Raw genomic sequence first — 20,280 nt, forward strand, 5'->3', positions numbered from 1 at the left:
ATACACATATATATATATTCTGGCTACTAATCTTCGACAGTTCTATATACTAATGTATCTTATTTATAGATACTGTATACTAAAAATATCTTCTCTCAGTCTTCCCCAGGTGTCTAGCTTATATTAACTTTTTCTATATGAAATTTTACAACTTTGGTGTAGAAAAATTCACCTCTACCTTATGATATATGCTTTTTTTTTGTTTCATTTAAGAAAATTCTTTTCATTCCAATATAAAAAAGATACACTCACCTAATTCTCATAGTGGTAGAGTATTATGTTTTTCTTTTTTATAGTCATTGCTTTTAGGTCTTTATTTCATCTGGAATTTAGTTTTTGATTATGGTGTCTAGTAGGGAGCTTACTTTATTTGCTTTCCCATTGTCATGGGAAACCTCTATCATATACCAAATTCCCATATATACATAGGTCAGTTTCTGAGCTCACTGATCTGGTTTTTTTCTATTGCTCTTTCAATACCACACAGTTTTAATTAAAACAGCTTTGTATATCTCTTGATGTTTAGAAGGACAAGTCACCCCTGCGACTCTTATTTTTTTCTTTTTCGAAGTTGTTTTAGCATTTTGTGCATGTTAAGTTTATCATATGAATTTTTTAAATCAGTTTATCAAGTTTTCTGAAAAATTCTGTCAGAGCTTTATTTGAATTGCTATATTTATATTTATATTGAATTGCTATGAATATAATTGAATTGCTATATATGTAATTATGTACCTATGTATATAAATTTGGGAAGACTCAATGTCATAATGTCGAATCTTCTATTCTGTACTAGACATTTTCAGGCTTGTAGTCATTTAGCTTTAAAAGAATCTTTTTTACATATTTTAAACATATATACAAATAGAGATCATAGTGAACTGAGCCTCCATAAAACCATTATCCCGCTTCAAGTTATCGCTGCTTCAAGTTATCGATATATGACCAACGTTGTTTTATTTACACTCACAGTACCCAGATTATGTTGGAGTAAATCTTAGACATCAGATTATTCCCTACAATAAATAGTATACTGTGATTCTCTAAAAGATAAAGATTTTTTTTTAAGATTTTATTTATTTATTTGACAGAGAGAGACAGCCAGTGAGAGAGGGAACACAAGCAGGGGGAGTGGGAGAGGAAGCAGGCTCCCAGCAGAGCAGGGAGTCCGATGCAGGACTCCATGCGGGGCTCGATGCGGGGCTCGATCCCAGGACTCTGGGATCGCACCCCGAGCCCAAGGCAGACGCTTAATGACCGAGCTACCCAGGCGCCCCTAAAAGATAAATATACTTTTTTTTAAAAAAGATTTTATTTATTTATTTGACAGAGAGAGAGACAGCCAGCGAGAGAGGGAACACAAGCAGGGGGAGTGGGAGAGGAAGAAGCAGGCTCCCAGCAGAGCAGGGAGCCCGATGTGGGGCTCGATCCCATAACGCCGGGATCACGCCCTGAGCCAAAGGCAGTCGCTTAACCGCTGTGCCACCCAGGCGCCCCAAAAGATAGATATTCTTAAACAAACATAACTACAATACAGTTATCACATCTGAAATAAATTAAACAATACTTGCTTATTCCCATCGAACGTGTCAGTATTCACATTCTCCTGTCTTAATACATTTCTAAAAATAGCTTGTTTGAATTGAGACCCAAATCAGATTCATACATCACAAAACATTGGGCTACTTTTGTATCATTATGAATTCGTGGATTTAACCATATTTTGGTGTTTGGATCCATTACAGTTTTATCTTTATTGATACTCATATTGTCTCATCTTTGGGCAGTGGAAACTTACGCAAACTGGCTCCTGAGTTCTTGAGTCTCAGTATTTGGCATGACAATAATACTCTATAATAGGTTCTTTTCTTTCTAGTATGACAAGCCATTGTAGGCTTATTTTGAATAATTCCTGCCCTAGACCTGGAATCAGCCATTTCTCCAAGGGCATCTGTTTCCTTTTACTGGAAATGATGTTTAAATACATAATCTAGACACCAGGAATGTCACTGAGCCAGACTGACCATTGTTTCTAAGCCTTTCAGTAGACGGAGCTAGGGAGTTTTATTTATATGTCATTGAATAATATATCAGATATTATACAACTATTATGTATATTATATATAATTATTATATAGATTAAATAAATCCCAAGCTCCCACTGATACTTCAAATCCAAATTCAAGGCTATGGAGTATTTACCTAATTTCACCAGTCTTTCATCTGTACCTCTTTCAAACATGCTGAAAATTTCAGTTCTCTAAAATATCAACATAAATACTCATTTAATTTATCCCATAATATTTCATAATAACGATACCTAGCCTACAACCAATAAGATTATTACTGAGAATAATTTTAAGATTTTATAGGGGGACAGATTCCCCCCCACTTAGGCCATATTCTGCTCAGGATGTAAGTCAATCATTTTGCTTTAAGTCACCTGCAATAATGTCCTGTATGGTTTTGCCACCACCTGTATGCCCCGTTAGGTTCATTTGTTTCATTTTACTTCTGATTTTTTCTCTTTTTGAGAGAGAGAGTGTGTGTGTGCACACACGGGGGAGAGGGTCAGTGGGAGAGGGAGAGAGAATCTTAAGCAGGCTCCAAGCCCAGGGCAGAGCCCAACATGGGGCTCAATCCCATGACCCTGAGATGAAGACCTGAGCCAAAATAAAGAGTCAGATGCTTAACCGACTGAGCCACCCAGGCGCCCCTCATTTTACTTCTGATTTTTAGAGACTCTTTTAAAATTTATGTAATTTTGTTTTTTAATTATGTAAAACATGTGTGGATCCAAAGCCAAATCAGCAACATGAGGTAAATTCAGAGAAGTCTAGCTTGTAGTTCTGTCCTCTCTACACTCTTCCCTTCCTCCCTTGATAACAGGTACCCAGTTAAACAATTTATGGTTTATCTTCCCATTTTAAAAAATTAGAAAACATGCAAATATATTAGTATCCCTCCTTTCTTAAGTGAAAGGTAATATAATACACATATTTTTCTCCACCTTGGTTTTTTCCACTTAACATTGTGTTATGAAAATTTTTCGGTACTGAGAAACAAGCAAGAGTCTGGACACTGTCTAGTAGACCTTGAGGCAGGATTATCTGATTTTCTGAGTGCACAACTCCGATGGACTTTACATTGACTGGCGATTTACAACTCTGTAGGGAGAGTTAGGTCGTAAAAAATTAATAACTAGGGATGCCTGGGTGACTCAGTCAGTTAAGCTTCTGCTTTCAGCCCGGGTCATGATCGCAGGGTCCTGGGATCAAGTCCCGCATAGGGCTCCCTGCTCAACAGGGAGCCTACTTCTCCCCCTGTCTGCCTCTCCCCTGCTTGTGCTCTCTTTCCTCTCTCCCTCTCTCTGAAAAATAAATAAATATAATCTACCAAAAATGAATAACTCTGCAGATGATTCCTATCATAGCAACGCAAATGAATTTTGTCTAGTAGATTCTACTGAATAGAGAACGTAAATAGCTGTCACTTTATTTCTTATTTAAACCAGCTTAATATCTTACTAAGATCCCTTATCAATTGATGACTTGAATAAAATGTTGACACGTGTTCATTTTTTATTTGTATAAGTCATACTCTCAAAATTTTGGAAACCACACTTTGGCAATTAAATCCTGAAATGGCTCTACAGTACTATATATAGTCCTCATTTATTTTTATGGCCATTTAGCAGCTTTTGAACAATCTTGTTATGTTTGTAAAATTTCCCATACTATAATTTTTTTTTAGCCTCTAAAACTGTGGGAAATAAATTCTGTTGTTATAGACCAGTTTGGTATTTTGTTATAGAAACCTGAACAGACTAAGGCATCTGTCCTCACATATGAACCTCATACTTAAAGCAACTAGTTTTCTTCATGTTTCCAGAACATCTATGCTTATCATCCTGTGCACTTTATACTCACTTTATTATTATAACAGTCCCGGCTAACATTTGTCGGATGGCAATTATGTGCCAATGTATGTGCTATACTCTTCATGTATGATTATTCAATCTTTACGACACAGTGAATTAGATACAATTATTGTCCTCATTTTACAGAGGGAAAATAAAAGTTCTGAGAGGTTATAAAACTTGTCCTCTGGCAAGAGGACAGAACTGGTTGCTGACCTGGGATCAAACCCAGTTGTAAAAGTAACGCTTTTCCCACTGTTGTTTTGCTGAGTAGGGAGCCCAATGCGAGGTTGCCAGATGTGGGTTAGATGCCAGGACTCCAGGATCGCGACCTGAGCCAAAGGCTGACACTTAATCGACTGAGCCACCCAGGTGCCCCTAGAACACATCTTTAACTCTCAGCCTCTGCTCTAGTCAAGCTGGTCCCGTGGGCCTCCCACATCGTGTGGTCGCTCATATCTTTCTGAAATGGCTGTCTCCATTCCTTGACCTCTATATCTTGCAAGACCTACCTCAACTGTTGCCTTTCAATGGAGGCTTCTCTAATCATCTCTCTCATCTTTCTTTTCTATATGCTTTTATGACCCTTGCAAATTATACCACCCAGTTTGAACTTACTCTGTATCTTTATGAGATAGTTTCATCTCACTAGCTAACTGGAGAATACAGAACCCTATATTACTCATCTTTGTATTGTTCTGTGGCTTAACACACGTTTAGTCTATAACACTTATATTTGTTGGATTGATTTTCATAATTACATCTTCTGTGTGTTTTATCTTCATTTCTGATTCATTCTTATTTGGCAATGGCTCCTGAGGCTTTTTTTTCCCGGAGGCTTTTAGCCTCAGGTTTCTCTGCTGCTTTTGTTCTCCTGGTATATAAAAGTCTATAAAAATGGAGTATTTATTTATTATTTTTAAAAAAATACTTTATTTACTTGAGAGAGAGAGAGCACAAGCAGGGGGAGGGGCGGAGGGAGAGGGAGAAGCAGGCTCCCCGTAGAGCAGAGAGCCCTATGCGGGGCTTGATCCCAGGACCCTGAGATCATGGCCTGAGCTGAAGACAGACACTTAACCAACTGAGCCACCCAGGTGTCCCCCCAAAAATATAGTATTTAAATACATCGAGGGAACATGTTATTTCATAGTCTAACCCATGTACACTTAATGCATTTTATGAAATTAAAAATCATCCTGTAACATTCAACAGCTGTAAATTGGGTTTTTGTATGGTAACTTCCTTTGAAATGGGGCACCCTTGCTGTTGCAAATTTACTTAACTACCGATGGTCCCAGACTTACAATTTTTCAACTTTATGATGGTGCAAAAGTGACAGGCAATCAGTGGAAAACTTGCTTCAAATTTTGAGTTTTGCTCTTTTCCTGGGCTTGCGATATGTGGTGTGATGCTCCCTGGGGATGCTGGCCAGCTGCAGGGAGACACAGCTGTGTGTCAGCCACAGGGTCACGAGGCTGAGCGACCAATGCACTTGGAACTACTCCGCACCCACACAACATTTCATTTCTCACTTTCAGTACAGTATTCATTAGGTATCCAACGCTTTATTATAAAATAGGTTTTGTGTTAGATGTTGCTACCCCGTTGTAGGCTGATACGAGTGTCCCGAGCGTGGTGAAGGTAGGCAAGGCTAGGCTGTGGTGTTCAGTAGGTTAGGCTATTAAATGCATCTTCAACTACAATGTCTTCAACTTATGATACGTTTATGCGGATGTTACCCCATCATAAGTTGAGGAAGATCTGTAGAGAGATTAAAAACAAACAAAACCCAAGGAAATCTGCTGTAGTACATTTCTGTATCTTACCTAGAATGTTGCCTCCCTTCTATCACAGATGATCGCATATGAAGAAACATCTGAATGATACGGAAAAGGGAAATGAGAGCAGAATAAGGAAGCTTAGTGCCTCCTCCAGGTTTTAAAGTTACCCTTTTTTTTTTTTTAAAGATTTTTATTTATTTATTCGACAGAGATAGAGACAGCCAGCGAGAGAGGGAACACCAAGCAGGGGGAGTGGGAGAGGAAGAAGCAGGCTCATGGCGGAGGAGCCTGACGTGGGGCTCAATCCCATAACGCCGGGATCACTCCCTGAGCCGAAGGCAGACGCTTAACTGCTGTGCCACCCAGGCGCCCCAAAAGTCACCCTCTTTTAGCCTCACACACCCTCCAAGTTAGCTGCTTCAGGTTTCTCTGAGGAACTGTCTTACTAAGTCTTAAAGAAAAGGGCTCTGAATTTTAGGATCATACTGATGTTAATTTACCCTCAAGTGATTAACTTTGTGCTGGGAATTTAATAACAGACATTATTTCCATAGTTAAAATAGCTCACTTATGGGGCGCCTGGGGGGCTCCATTGGTTAAGCATCTGCCTTCGGCTCAGGTCATGATCCTGGAGTCCTGGGATCAAGCCCCACATCGGCCTCCCTGCTCAGTGGGGAACCCACATCTCCCTCTGCCCCTCACCCCGCTCATACTCTCTCACCCGCTATCTCTCTCTCAAGTAAATAAATAAAATCTTTAAAAAAAATAAGTAAAACAGCTCACTTATCACTGACCCTTCTGCCCAAAAAATACACAAAGATGAGATGAATACCCTTAATAGAGTATAGGAGACTAAAAAATTAATTACCTTTATGTTAAAATTATCCAGTTTAAACTTTGAGGAATGAAAACAGGCCTCTCAGCTCCTCTCCATTCGACAGACAGCTGCATCTTCTCGTGCAGTGCCAGCTGCGTCCATCCCCGAAACACAATGCGTAGGTCAGAATAAATGGATTTGGCTCTATTTGGCACCTGGTCACCAGGGCTGCTTTTAACTCTGGCAAATGGGTATTGTTGCCCTTAGTGAACCCTTCATTGATCTCAACTACACAGTCCACGTGTTCCAGTATGACTCCCCTCCTGGCTAATTCAACAGCACAGTTAAGGCTGAAAACGAGAAACTTGTCATCAAGGGAAAGCCCATCTCCTATCTTCCAGGAGAGAGATCCACCACCATCAAATGGGGTGATGCTTGTGCTGATCATATTGCAGAGTCCACTGGGGTCACTGGGGTCTTCACCACCATGGAGAAGGCTCACTTGAAGGGTGGGGCCGAGAGGGTCATCACTCTTCCCCTTCCTGTTAATGCTCCCATGTGTGAACCATGAGAATCATGGGTGTGAACCATGAGAATCATGAACCATGAGAATCATGGTTGATGGGTGTGAACCATGAGAATCATGAACCATGAGAATCATAGTTGATGGGTGTGAACCATGAGAATCATGAGAACTCTCTCAAGATTGTCAGCAGTGTCTCCTGCACCATCAACTGTTTGGCCTCACTGGCCAAGGTCATCCAGGACAACTCTGGCATCATGGAGGGACTCATGACCACAATCCATGCCATCACTGCCACCCAGAAGACAGTGGCTGGCCCCTCTGGGAAGCTGTGCCATGATGGCCGACTGCATCTCTGCTTCTACAGGTGCCGCCAAGGCTGTAGGCAAGGTCGTTCCTGAGCTGAAGGAGAAGCTCACTGGCACAGCCTTCCGTGTCCCCATCCATGAGGTGTCAGTCATGGATCTGACCTGCCTCCTGGAGAAAACTGCCAAATACAATGACATTAAGAAGGTGGTGAAGCAGGCATCGGAGGGCCCTCTCAAGGGCGTGGTGGGCTACACTGAGGACGAGACTGTCTCCTGCGACTTTAACAGTGACACACCATCTTTGATGCCGGGGCTGGCATTGCTCTCAATGACCACTTTGCCAAGCTCACTTCCTGGTATGACAATGAATTTGGCTACAGCAACCGGATGTTGGACCTTATGGTCCATATGGCCTCCAAGGAATAAGAGCCCCCTGGACCACTAGTCCCAGTGAGAGCAAGAGAGAAAGGCCCTCAGCAGTTGGGGAATCCTTGCCCCAACTCATCCCCCAACATGCTGAGAATCTCCCGAACTCTACACAATTTCCATCCCAGAACCCCTGAAGAAGGGAAAGGGCTTGGGGAGCCCTACCCTGTCATGTGCCATCATCAATAAAGTATGCTGTACCCAGCCAAAAAAAAAAAAAAAAAAAAAAAAAGGAAACAGGGTTCTTGAATCATTGGGAAAAATAGATATGTTCTAAATTAAAAATATACATTAATTCTAATACTTTCTGCATAGATTATATGCTTGGTGCATTTTTCACTGGAAATATTTGATCCCAGTGGATACACCCCATTATCCTGGGTGCTTCTTTGCTTCTTTCTGTCACCTGGCAATGTTTTCTCTAAGGAAGAAGGTTAATTTTACCAAGAGACCATCTTCTTTTTTTTTTTTTTAGTTATCTCTACACCCAACGTGGGGCTCAAACCCACAACCCCAAGATCAAGAGTCGCTCGCTCCACTGACTAAGCCAGACAGGTGCCCCAATTTTACCAAGAGATAAAATAAGACATAACTAAGGAGAACTTGGGGTGCCAAAGTTAAGATCCTTCCTCCAAGAGTATAATGGCTGTGACATACTTGATGTGTCACCAGTTAATTGGAAGGTAAGTCACAGTAAATTTGTTAGTAGTAATAAAGTACCACAATTTGCAAGTGATATATTTAAGAATTAGAGCCTATTCAGGTTATCTCTGAATAACATCACTTTGATATAAGTGCATTTCAATATGCCTTCTGGGAGAGGAAAGGGGAGAGTTTATAGCTAGCTACCAGAGACTGACATTATTTTGTGAATATGTCATGAAAATGTCTTAAATGTGAACAGCATCTGTCTTCTCTGTAGTGCTGAAGAAAAGTTGAAAATACCTGAGCCAGGGGCGCCTGGATGGCTCAGTCCATTAAACGTCTGCCTTCGGCTCAGGTCATGATCCCAGAGACCCCAGGCAGAGCCCTGAATCAGGTTCCCTGCTGGGCAGGGAGTCTGCTTCTCTCTCTCCCCCTCCCCCTGCTTGTGCTTTCTCTCTCTCTCTCAAATAAATAAAGTCTTTAAAAAAAAAAAAAAGGAAAGAAGAAAATACCTGAGCCAAAGGATGTCTGACGGTGTAAATTATTTTTGTCAATTAGCTTCCATTTCCCCTTCTTGTGGCAATAGAAGGGGATTTTAAAATGGGGACCATCCCCCAAAACACACACACTCCTGGACTTTAGAAGCAAACTACACCCCTAGTTCCAAGGATGGGGTATGTCAAGATTAGCCTGTCAAAGCTTTGCATCGCTTTGGCTGGGAAAAAATTTTTTTTGGCTGTGGTAACTAGCAGGAGGAATTGAACCTTTTATGGAAACTATGTTGCCAAAGAAACCCAAGCCTAACTGTCTGTTGCTTGTCCAGGCTCCCAGCTTGTGCCACAGCTGGAGTTGAGTAGTCTCCAGAAAGGGCATTTTCCCCATGCCCCCCTCTGGCGTAGCATCAAGAATAAGGACAAGCAAGATCATGTAGCAGGAAGAACCAGAGGTCATGGTGGACAATAAGGAAGATCTTTATAGACAACAGACCTGGAGATTCCCAGATGGCTGGCCAAGAAACTCACTCCACCACCACGGAGAATCTTCCATATGCCTGCCTGGCAGGATATAATATATGCAGTAGAACAATGATATCTGTATGCTATTTTCCATCCATTCTCCCTTTTCTAAGTTAGACTTTTCATCGTAGTTACCCTGTTTCTTCTTCATCATCATTTTTTAGATGTGTTAGATATTAGATAAGGTTTAAGTTGCCAGGTCTCAAGGGGCCATTCCCAAATTGATGAAGCAGACTATATATCAGCCAAAATGCCCCGGTCTTATGTCTGAGCACAGTAACCAGATAAAGCCCTGGGTTTTCTCACTCGGGAGGGGACATTGGTAAGTATTTTTTTATATAGGCATGAACGCTTAAAATATTTTATTAAGTAATCTCTAACGCCCAATGTGGGGCTTAAACTCATGACCCTGAGATCAAGAGTTCCATGCTCTTCCAACTGAGCCAGCCAGGCACCCCTAGACATGAACATTTTTTTTTTAATATTACACTTTTTTTTTTTTTAAAGATTATTCATTTATTTGACAGAGAGAGAGAGGCAGCAAGAGAGGGAACACAAGCAGGGGGAGTGGGAGAGAGAGAAGCAGGCCTCCTGCTGAGCAGGGAGCCTGATGCGGGGCTCAATCCCAGAACGCTGGGATCATGACCTGAGCCGAAGGCAGACGCTTAATGACTGAGCCACCCAGGTGCCCCACGAACATTTTTTAACAACAACTATTTACCCCTTATTTCCTTTTCAGCAGAATTCTTATTTTGTTGAGAGAAATGCTCTTCATAGGGCCATGGGCTGAAATGAAATCAGAGAGGTAGCCTAAGACCAGATCACATTTGCAGCCACTTAAGAATTTTGTATTATATTCTAAATTTGCTAAAATATAAGCTCCATGAGGTCATGGATTTTTGTCACTGCTGAATTCCCAGAACAATGCTTAGCTTCTTAAATGAAAGTGTAGTGGGAAGGCTTTGCACACGGAAGTGATATGATCTGTCGTACAGAGAATAGACTACAGTGTGGGCTGCAGTAAAGCAGTGTTACATGGGAGTGGGGGGTTAGTGGGGCTACCACAGAAGCTGTGGGGAGAAAGGATGGGGTCTTAAACTGGGACATCATGGTGGAGGTAAAGGAGTGGCCAGATTCACATATTTTGAGGATGGAGCGACAGAATTTGCTAATAGAGGCCATAAGTAAAGTAGAGAAGACAGAAATAACAACAAACAGTGATTGAGCAATGTTCAGTTCAAAATTACATGGCTGGAGAATAAAGTTTTCAGTAGTCACTAGAAATTCTTTGATTCTTTTTTAAAAAAATTGATAAAATACACATAAAATTTACCATTTAATGATTTGTAAGTATGCAATTTAGTTACATTAAGTACATTCATAATGTTGTATAACCATCACCACATCTATTTCTAGAACATTTTTTAAAAATAGATGATTCTTTAGAGTTTTAGATTTACGGCAAAACTAAGCTGAAAATACAGAGAATTCCAAAATATTCTTTTTTGAAAAGGTTTTATTGATTTGAGAGAGAGAGCACAATCGGGAGGAGGGGCAGAGGAAGAGGAAGAGGGAGAAACAGACTCCCTGCTGGGCAGGGAGCACAATGTGGGGCTTGATTCCAGGACCCCAAGATCATGACCTGAGCTGAAGTGAGACACTTAACCAACTGAACAACCCAGGCCCCCCCCCAATACATTCTTTGTCCCCATAAACCCACGACCTCCCCAACTTAGAACGCTTTCATCATTCCAAAGAGAAATGCTGCACCCATTACACGATATCTCGTTGTTTCCCCCCCACCCCCACCGCAGCCTCTCCGAATAGCTAGAGCTTATTTCACTTTCTGTCTCTAAATGGGCCTGTCTTAAATGCCTCATATTAAGTGGAGTTGCTAGTCCTTTTGTGCCCGGCTTATTTCACTTACATGTTTTCAGTGTTCTTCCACGCCATAGCACGTATCGGTTATCATGTTGTGGTATGTAGTAGATACCATTTAATTATTTTTGAAGGCTGAATAATAATCCATTGTATGTATATACCACATTTTCTTTATCTTTATTCATCTGTTGGTGGAGACTTGGTTTTGCTTTTTGGCTATTGTGAATAATGCTGTGAAGAACACGGGTGTACAAATATCTGTTTGAGTCTCTGATTTCAATTCTTTTGGATATATATCTAGAGTGGAATTGCTAAATCATATGGTAAATCTGTTTGAGAAACCATCATACCGTTAACACAGCAGTTGCACCATTTTACATTCCCACCAGCAATGTTTCAGAGTTTCAATTTCTCCACATGCTTGCCACACTTGCCGCACACTTTCGTAATAGCCATCCTACTGGGTGTGAAGTGGCATCTCATGGTTTTGATTTGCACTTCCCTAAAGACTAGTGATGAGCACATTTTCATGTGTTTATTGACCATCTCTATATCTTCTTTGGAGAAATGTCTATTTAAGTCCTTTGCCCAGTTTCACATTGGGCTGTTTTGTTGTTGTTGAGTCGTAGGAATTCTTTATATATTTTGGATATTAATTATTAGATATCTGATTTGCAAAAATTTCTCCTGAGGGTTATCTTTCACTCTCTTGAGTGACAGTTTGATGCACACTTTTTAATGTTGATGAAATCTATTTATCTGTTTTTTTCTTTTGTTGCTTGTACTTGTGGTATCATGTCTAAAAAGCCAAGATTTATCCCTATATTTTTTCCTAAGAGTTTTATAGTTTTAGCTCTTACATTTAGATTTTTAAACCATTTTGAATTAATTTTGTGAATGGTGTGAGGTAGCATTCTGACTTTATTCTTTTACATGTGGTTGGTTATTCATTTGTCCCAGCACCATTTGTTGAAGAGACCATTCTTTCACCATTGAAATGTCTTGGCACCCTTATTGAAACTCGATTGAACATGAATCAAAGAGTTTATTTCTATATTCTTAATTCTGTTCCACTGATCTGTAGCTTCTTGGCACTAATACACTGTCTTGATTACTGTTGGTTTGTGGGAAGTTTTGAAATTCGGAAATGTGAGTCCTCCAACTTTATTCTTTTTCAAAATTGGTTTAGCTATTCTTGGTCCCTTGGGTGCCCATATGATTTTAGTGTCAGCTTGCTAATTTCTACAAAGAAGCCAGCTGGAATTTTGATAGGGATTGTTTGAATCTATAGATCAGTATGGGGAATACTGCTGTCTTAACGATATTATCTTCCAACTGGAACGTCTTTTCATTTATTTAGCTCTTCCGAAATTCCTTCACCAGTGTTTTGTAGTTTTCAGAGTATAAGCTTCGCACTTTAGATTTGTTCCTAAGTATTTTATTCTTTTTTTTTCTAATATTTTATTTATTGGACAGAGAGAGACAGAGTGAGAGAGGGAACACCAGCAGGGGGAGTGGGAGAGGGAGAAGCAGGCTTCCCGCCGAGCAGGGAGCCCGATGCGGGGCTCGATCCCAGGACCCTGGGATCATGACCTGAGCCGAAGGCAGATGCTTAACAACTGAGCCACCCAGGCACCCCTATTTTATTCTTTTTGATGCTATTGTAAATGGCTTTTTTTTTCTTTTTTAAAAGATTTTAATTATTTGAGAGAGAGAGAGCATGTGCGCACAACCAGGGGGAGCAGCAGGCAGAGGGAGAAGCAGGCTCCCCACTGAGCAAAGAGCCTGATGCTGGGCTTGATCCAGGGATCATGACCTGGGCCTAAGGCAGATGCTTAACTGACTGAGCCACCCAGGCACCCCAATGGCATTTTTTCTTGATTTCATTTTCAGTTTGTTCTTTGCTACTGTATAGAAATAAAAACAATTTCTGTTTACTGATCTTGAAACCTGCAATTTTGCTAAGCTCATTTATTAGTTCTAATAGTTTTTTTTCCTTAGAATTTTCTCTATAAACAATCTTGTCTTCTGCAAAAGCATAGCATCTTTACCCTGATAATCTATATATAAAGAGAGTCTCAGGAAACCATGACTTCAGGCTTAGGTTTCACCCAGAAGTGAAGAACTAGGTTCCTGAAGTCCTTGGACAAACTCAGCTTATAAGTATTATAAAGCCCGTCAATGACTCAAAAAGACGTTTCAAGAGCTGAAGAGCCTGAGCATTCAGCCAAAAGGATATGTACTGTAAAAGAGTAAAACTGCCCATGATTTCTAGAATATCTGTACCATTAAAAGTTTAATGGGCTATCACTTATAAGTTTACATTCCTCATCACAACATCTCTGAAGGAAAGTGAGAAATGGGGCATATTGCAGTGGTTGAGCACACTAGGACCTTAGATTCAGAAAGAACAAGCTATCAGCCAAATCTAGAATATGAGATATTCTACTGGGCAAATGATCTGGCTTCTCCATGAAATCAATTATAGGAAGAAAAAAAAAAAGTACGTGTGTTTGTGCAGGTAGGGGTGTGACTGTCAAACAATACAGTACACTTAATAACAACCAAGGGCAGTGTGTAAAACTGTTTGGATACTGAGTTGAATAAACTTAACAGTAAAAAGATACCTTTAAACAATTGGAAAATTTTAAAAATGGACTGAATAGTAAATAATAAGAAACAATTGTTATTTTTGTTTGGCATGTTAATGGCATGGTGATTATATTAAAAAAATCTTCCGAGATGCATAATGACTATGAGTGAAATGATATCTGGGGTTTGCTTTAAAATGCTAAGTTTAAAAAAATGGAAGTGGAATGGATGACATAAGATTGGAAAATGTTGATAATTGTTCAAGATGGATAATGGGTACATGAAACTTCACTCTGCTACTCTCTCTCCTTTTGTATATGTTTAAAATGTTCCATAACATAAATTTAAAAATAATAATAAAGTGTATAAAAGGAGACAGAAAAACAAACGACCTGGGTATGAGTCCTGGCTCAGCCATTTACTAGCTAGCTTATCTTGGGCAAGCTATTTGACATTTGTAAAATGCCAATAACAAGGGTACTATGTGTAAGGCATTTAACATGGTATGAGCTGCATAGTAAAGCTCAATAAATGTTAGCTAATATTGTTATTATTAAAGAAATAAAACATTCTATACTGACAGATTTAAATGTATGATCACTTTAAAAGTTCTTTTGTGTGTTTTTTTTTAAAGATTTTATTTATTTATTCGACAGAGATAGAGACAGCCAGCGAGAGAGGGAACACAAGCAGGGGGAGTCGGAGAGGAAGAAGCAGGCTCATAGTGGAGGAGGAGCCTGATGTGGGGCTCGATCCCAGAATGTCAGGATCACGCCGAGCCGAAGGCAGACGCTTAACCGCTGTGCCACCCAGGCGCCCCTAAAAGTTTTTTTGTGTTAAAATATCAATCATTCATTGCAGTCTTTTCTGTAACTGAGAACATTGGAAATATAAATTTTGACTTATTGGGATTCACTTAAATTAATTGGAATTTCATGCATCTATAAAAATAATAACAATTCTAGGTCAGGGTCTATTAACTCTAGCATCATTTTGAAGTTTTATCTAATGCAAACAGACAGGAAGAAATTAGAGGTAAAAATCAGAAAGAAAGGGGTAAAATTTACCTCTGTGGGTGATATACTTGTGTATTAAAAAAAATCCGAGAAAATCAACTGAAAAATGTATAAACAAAAAGAGAATTCAAGGTAAGGTATCTGAGCATAAAAACTAACATAATAGAAATCAACAGCTTTCAAATATACATCTAATCAGAAATTATGTTGGAAAAGACCCCATTTAAACTGCAAAAATATTTTTAAAACCTGCAATAATAATAATAACAATAATAATAAAAGGTAAACATCCTGGGTTGCAAAAAACGTTAGCAAGAAATGAGCAATATCTTTAAGGGCACAAACAGTACTTAAAAAATTTAAAGGCACTTCTTATTCTTAGATAGGAAAAGTCACTAGTATAAAGAGGTCAATTTTCCCTAATTAAGGTATAAATTTAACGTGATCTAAAAAAAAATACTAGCGGAATTTTTGATAAATTGACAAGCTGATTCTAAAGAGCACATGGAAAAAAGTAAAAAGCAAGAATATTCAGGAAGAATTCTAGAAAAGGAGGGTGATAAGGGGAAGACTAACCCATTAGATATGAAAACACAGTATAAATGTGTGATACTGGTCATGTATAGATATACAGATTAATGTACCAGAATAGAAAATCTAGGTATAAATTCAAATACATACAGGAACAGAGTAAATTTGTTGTCACATATCTGTACAAAAGGAAATTCTGAAGGATGTTCTTTAGGCAGAAGGAAAAAAAAAATCCCAGATCAAAATAACAGAACAGTGTCGATTTGCCCAGAGGGGAGTCCGACATCTCTCAAGCTCATCTTTAGCAATTTGAAAGCTCAACAAAAACTACTTGCAGATTGCTGAAAGTTCTCTCTCACGCCTACACATTTGAATAAGCTATTCTTTGGGCCTGGAAGGCCTTTTCCCACCTTCCCATCTGCCAAACTCATACTTAACCTTCAAAAACGTTCAGGAGTCGTTCTTCTGTGCAGTATTCTTTCTTTGAGAAGACACAGAACATGTGCAGTGTCTCCTAAATGTTGACTTGTCTCCAATTTCTTCTATTTCCATTTTGTTCTCCATCTGTTATTTGTTCCTTACAACACTGCCTTGCGAGAGGGATGTTGCGAAAATATAGATCTGATCATGTCTCTCTCCTGCTCAAAAATATTTGATGCCTACCAACTGCCTGTGTATCTATAAATTAAAGTAGGAACTTTTTGAGACATGGAAGGCATTCAAGGCCTTCCAGGATTTAACTCCCATCCACTGTACTCACCTCAGTTCTACTATAGACGCCTTTGCACCTCTTCGGTCACACCAGCCCTCACCATTCCTTCAGCTCTCTAGGCGCCTCTGTTCACCCAAAACATTCTGCCTGATATGCCCTCCCGCCCTCTACTCCATCCCCACACCCATCTTTTCTGCCCATTCAGATCTTTCAAAGCTCTGTTCTCACTGAAGCCTCATCTGAAATCCCATTAAGAATTAATGATTCAGGGGTGCCTGGGTGGCACAGCGGTTAAGCGTCTGCCTTCGGCTCAGGGCGTGATCCCGGCGATGTGGGATCGATCCCCACATCAGGCTCTTCTGCTATGAGCCTGCTTCTTCCTCTCCCACTCCCCCTGCTTGTGTTCCCTCTCTCGCTGGCTGTCTCTCTCTCTGTCGAATAAATAAATAAAATCTTTAAAAAAAAAAAAAAAGAATTAATGATTCATTCCTGAGCTTGCATAATTAATATTTATTTCTTATGGGTGGTGTTATTAGTTGTTTATATGTCTGTCACTAGTCTATAACATTCTCGAAGTCAGAGCCATGTCTTACTAATTTGTTGCATCCTCCTAACCTTAAATACACTGCTTACCACAGGGTAATAAATATTTACATACAAAAATAAATAGTTTTGTGTAGAATGAAATAAAATAGTGCGTGACACCTGGTAAGTATTGAATAAATGTGAACTCTCTCTGGTGGTGATAATAGGTACTCAACATTTTGTGAAAAATGGCAAAACTGGTTGTGCTGATTTATTATTAGTCAGCCACTTTCCTTTAGAGTTACTACTGCTTGGAAACGATAATAGAGTTTTAGTTTCCTCTTTGATGACAGCAAACGTTTAGATCGTAGAACCTCAGGAAGGGCCTTAAGACGTTTGTCTAGACCTACGTTTACGTGTCACTTAATCTGGTTCCCTACAGATAGAATTAACTGTCGAAGTCTCCTTATATCCATGGAATCCCTGAAATTTAGAAAGCTCTCAGTACACAGTAAGCACTTCATAAATGTTGAAGAAGTGAACAAATACATGAATTAGGATAAAATGTTTACGTGAGAGACTCCAAGCAAACTGGGAGCACATCAAATATAAGGAATACATATTTTTTTGGTTTTGTTTTAAAGTTTTATTTATTTAAATAATCTCTACACCCAACATGGGGCTCCAACTCACAACCCCAAGATCAAGAGTTGCACACTCCTCCAACTGAGCCGGCCAGGCGCCTCAGATAGATGGGGTTTTTTTTTCATCTTTCTGTCTCCAGCACCTGGCACAGTATCTGACACAAAATGAATGTTTACTAAATAGGTATTTATTAAATTAGAGACAAGAGATAAATACTTGGTTTACTTTAAAAATGCAAAGAAGGAAAAAGAAAACACATTTCTTGTATCACATAAACTGGTACCAAAGATTTATGAATAGGTTTATGAATTGGGGTAGAAAACATAGAAATTTCTATCTTCAGGATACAGAAGAAGTGAACTTGGAGACTGAGAAATCAGGTCACCTTAGTCCTCTAGGTGGTTAAAGCTAACTAGTCACTGTGAATGAGAATCTACCTGAAGACCTCTAGCCTCTGACTCTTCACAACAGTCCGGGCAGGCTGTGGTCACATCTTCTAGCCTAAGAATGTACATCTGCTAGGGAAATTCCTACTGCAGCCACAGTGAAAAATAGAGGCATTGGGTGGAGAGAAGGAAAGTAGTGGGGGTGTCACTTGACGCACAAACAGGGGAACTGAATGGACAATCTCTATATTGCTACATCCGCTTTCAAAAAAGGCACACCAACTCCCTTCCGAAGTACATCAGTATGTCGCACCATCGTGGAAGGAATGGAAAAGCAGGATAAAGTTGGCTGGCTGAAGTCACATCTTGGGGAAGCTGGCCAGGTTGGCAATGCCACAAGCGTTGTTCTTATTCCGAGCCATGAGAATATAGCCTTTGTTTCCCCAGTTTTCTCCCCAGCTGTAGGACCAATTAAGGAAAACACTTAGTACCCTCAGTTTATTTATTCATTAAACACTTACTATTGTGCTAGGTACTGATGGTATAAAAAATGAATAAAACAGTTTTTACCTTTGAAGAGTTTAAAGTAAAGGAATGGAGAGAAGGAATAATGCTATAGGCCTCAAAGGTAAGAGAGACTGCTTGTGATCAAAGGATCAAAAAGGCTTAATTCAAGAGGTAGCATTTGAAGTGAGCCCAAAGACTGGGTAGACCTATGCAAATGGGATGCCAGCAGAGGAATATGAAATGAATACTAGAGGCAGAATAGCATGGAACATGTGTTAAGATCATGTGGCCGAAAAATAGGGTGCCTGACAGGTTATAGTAGGAGATATGTCTGGAAAGGTAGATTGAGATAAGTTTGAATTATCTTTACTGCCAGGGTGAAGAGTTCGACTCTGTGGCCCATCGTAGTGGAGGAGACGCTGAAAGTCTCAGACTGGGAGTGTAACATGGTCCAATTTGTGTTTAAGGAAGAGTAATCTTGAAAACATGAGTCTAGAGCATAAGAAAGAAGTAAGAGAGGCTGAAGCAGTGCGGGAGGGGAGACTGGTCTATATAGCTTCCTAAACTGTTTTCATGAGTTTTCTTTTTCCCCAATCAGCGAATTCTCCAGTTACCCAATACATTTACTTAAGACCTGTACCCCACTCCTATTCCCTTCTCTATGGGTCTCCAGTGATCCTGATCCTAAGTGTGTCCCTTATTCCTCCCAGAAATCTTGGGTGCAGGCTCCACCCTTGGCACCTGACCAGGGAGGACAGAGTAAGTCCTTGGGACTGGGAGTCGAGAAAGGGAGAACATAGGACAGAAGCTGTGGGAGAAGGAGCACCTTCCTAAAAAGGTGCTTGGGTTCAGCCTTAGTTGGGACTGTGACCTATACTGTCTACCCTGTCAGTCCTCTAGGTAGCAGCCCCACTTGCTTACAGCACTGTTTTGGCCTGTGAACTCGCCAGCATCTAGGACTCCTATTCCCTGGAGCCACCAAGGACAGAAAGTTTGGTTAGTGCTGTTGCCAGGCTTGTACTGGCCAATGGGAAAAGGAAAAGTATAATTCTCATTAAGTCTACCCCCCAAAGTCACAAGGGGCTAAAGAGAATGGGGAGCCGAAGTACTGTGTAGTTTTATTTACTCCCAATAATAGGGAAGGAAACACTAATTGTTGTTGTTGTTGTCATATCTACTTTCCAAAAAGTGTTTCTCTTCACAGTTCAAAATCTTTGGCCAGTTTTTATATATGTTATCCTAAGTATATCTGGACAGGCAAAAACTTGCACAAGAGGGTACTAAACCTTTACACTGGTTCCCTACTGCTTTCAAACAGACTGATGATGGAAAGCTTCCTAAGAAATTGATCACATTATAGAAAAAAGAAAAGAAAAAACTATATAATTAAAAACCTCCTGCTGGTTTCTTGGTGTTCCTGTATGTTCTGGCTGTAGTTAGCTCTGTCTTTCTTAGGGGGCTGTGAGATCACAGAAGGCAAGCATTCTGTTCATTTCTGTGTAACTAAGCACTTTGCATGTGGAGCACCCAACACAGACTCTGAGTACTGCTGTCTGGCCATTACATGTTAGAATTAAGAGCCTCTAGGGGCGCCTGGGGGGCGCAGTCGTTAAGCGTCTGCCTTCGGCTCAGGGCGTGATCCCAGCGTTCTGGGATCGAACCCCACATCGGGCTTCTCCGCTAGGAGCCTGCTTCTTCCTCTCCCACTCCCCTGCTGTGTTCCCTCTCTAGCTGGCTGTCTCTCTCTGTCAAATAAATAAATAAAATCTTTAAAAAAAAAAAGAAAAGAAGAGTCTCTAATTAGGAAGAGAGAACTAAAAAGTCTGAAACAACTTTCTCTTGAAGTGAGAGAAAGAAATATTGGGGGGCGCCTGGGTGGCACAGCGGTTAAGCGTCTGCCTTCGGCTCAGGGCGTGATCCCGGCGTTGTGGGATCGAGCCCCACATCGGGCTCCTCTGCTGTGAGCCTGCTTCTTCCTCTCCCACTCTCCCTGTTCCCTCTCTCGCTGGCTCTCTCTATCTCTGTCAAATAAATAAAATCTTTAAAAAAA

General features: G+C 40.2%; 2 protein-coding genes and 1 pseudogene across 5 annotated transcripts in view; 2 read left to right on the forward strand and 1 right to left on the reverse strand.

Annotated features, from left to right (window-relative positions):
• Positions 1 to 5,327: 5,327 nt before the first annotated feature.
• LOC105237696 lies at positions 5,328 to 7,774 on the forward strand (annotated as a pseudogene).
• Positions 7,775 to 8,345: 571 nt separating this feature from the next.
• The window catches only part of LOC117801049 (40S ribosomal protein S3a-like), a 33,340-nt gene continuing 21,405 nt past the window's right edge, over positions 8,346 to 20,280 (forward strand). Inside the window, exon 1 of the mRNA XM_034654224.1 lies at positions 8,346 to 8,457. Within this exon, the coding sequence (XP_034510115.1) occupies positions 8,417 to 8,457 (41 nt within the window). The 5' untranslated portion in view covers positions 8,346 to 8,416. The remainder of the gene's footprint in view (positions 8,458 to 20,280) is intronic.
• CTSK (cathepsin K) overlaps positions 17,503 to 20,280 on the reverse strand; it is a 14,797-nt gene continuing 12,019 nt past the window's right edge. For all 4 annotated transcript variants that reach the window (XM_034654223.1, XM_034654222.1, XM_034654219.1 and 1 more), the window contains exon 8: positions 17,503 to 18,182. In XM_034654223.1, the coding sequence (XP_034510114.1) occupies positions 18,083 to 18,182 (100 nt within the window). In that variant the 3' untranslated portion in view covers positions 17,503 to 18,082. The remainder of the gene's footprint in view (positions 18,183 to 20,280) is intronic.

This window comes from Ailuropoda melanoleuca, chromosome 2, assembly GCF_002007445.2.
Source record: "Ailuropoda melanoleuca isolate Jingjing chromosome 2, ASM200744v2, whole genome shotgun sequence".
In the NCBI taxonomy this organism is placed as follows: domain Eukaryota; kingdom Metazoa; phylum Chordata; class Mammalia; order Carnivora; family Ursidae; genus Ailuropoda; species Ailuropoda melanoleuca.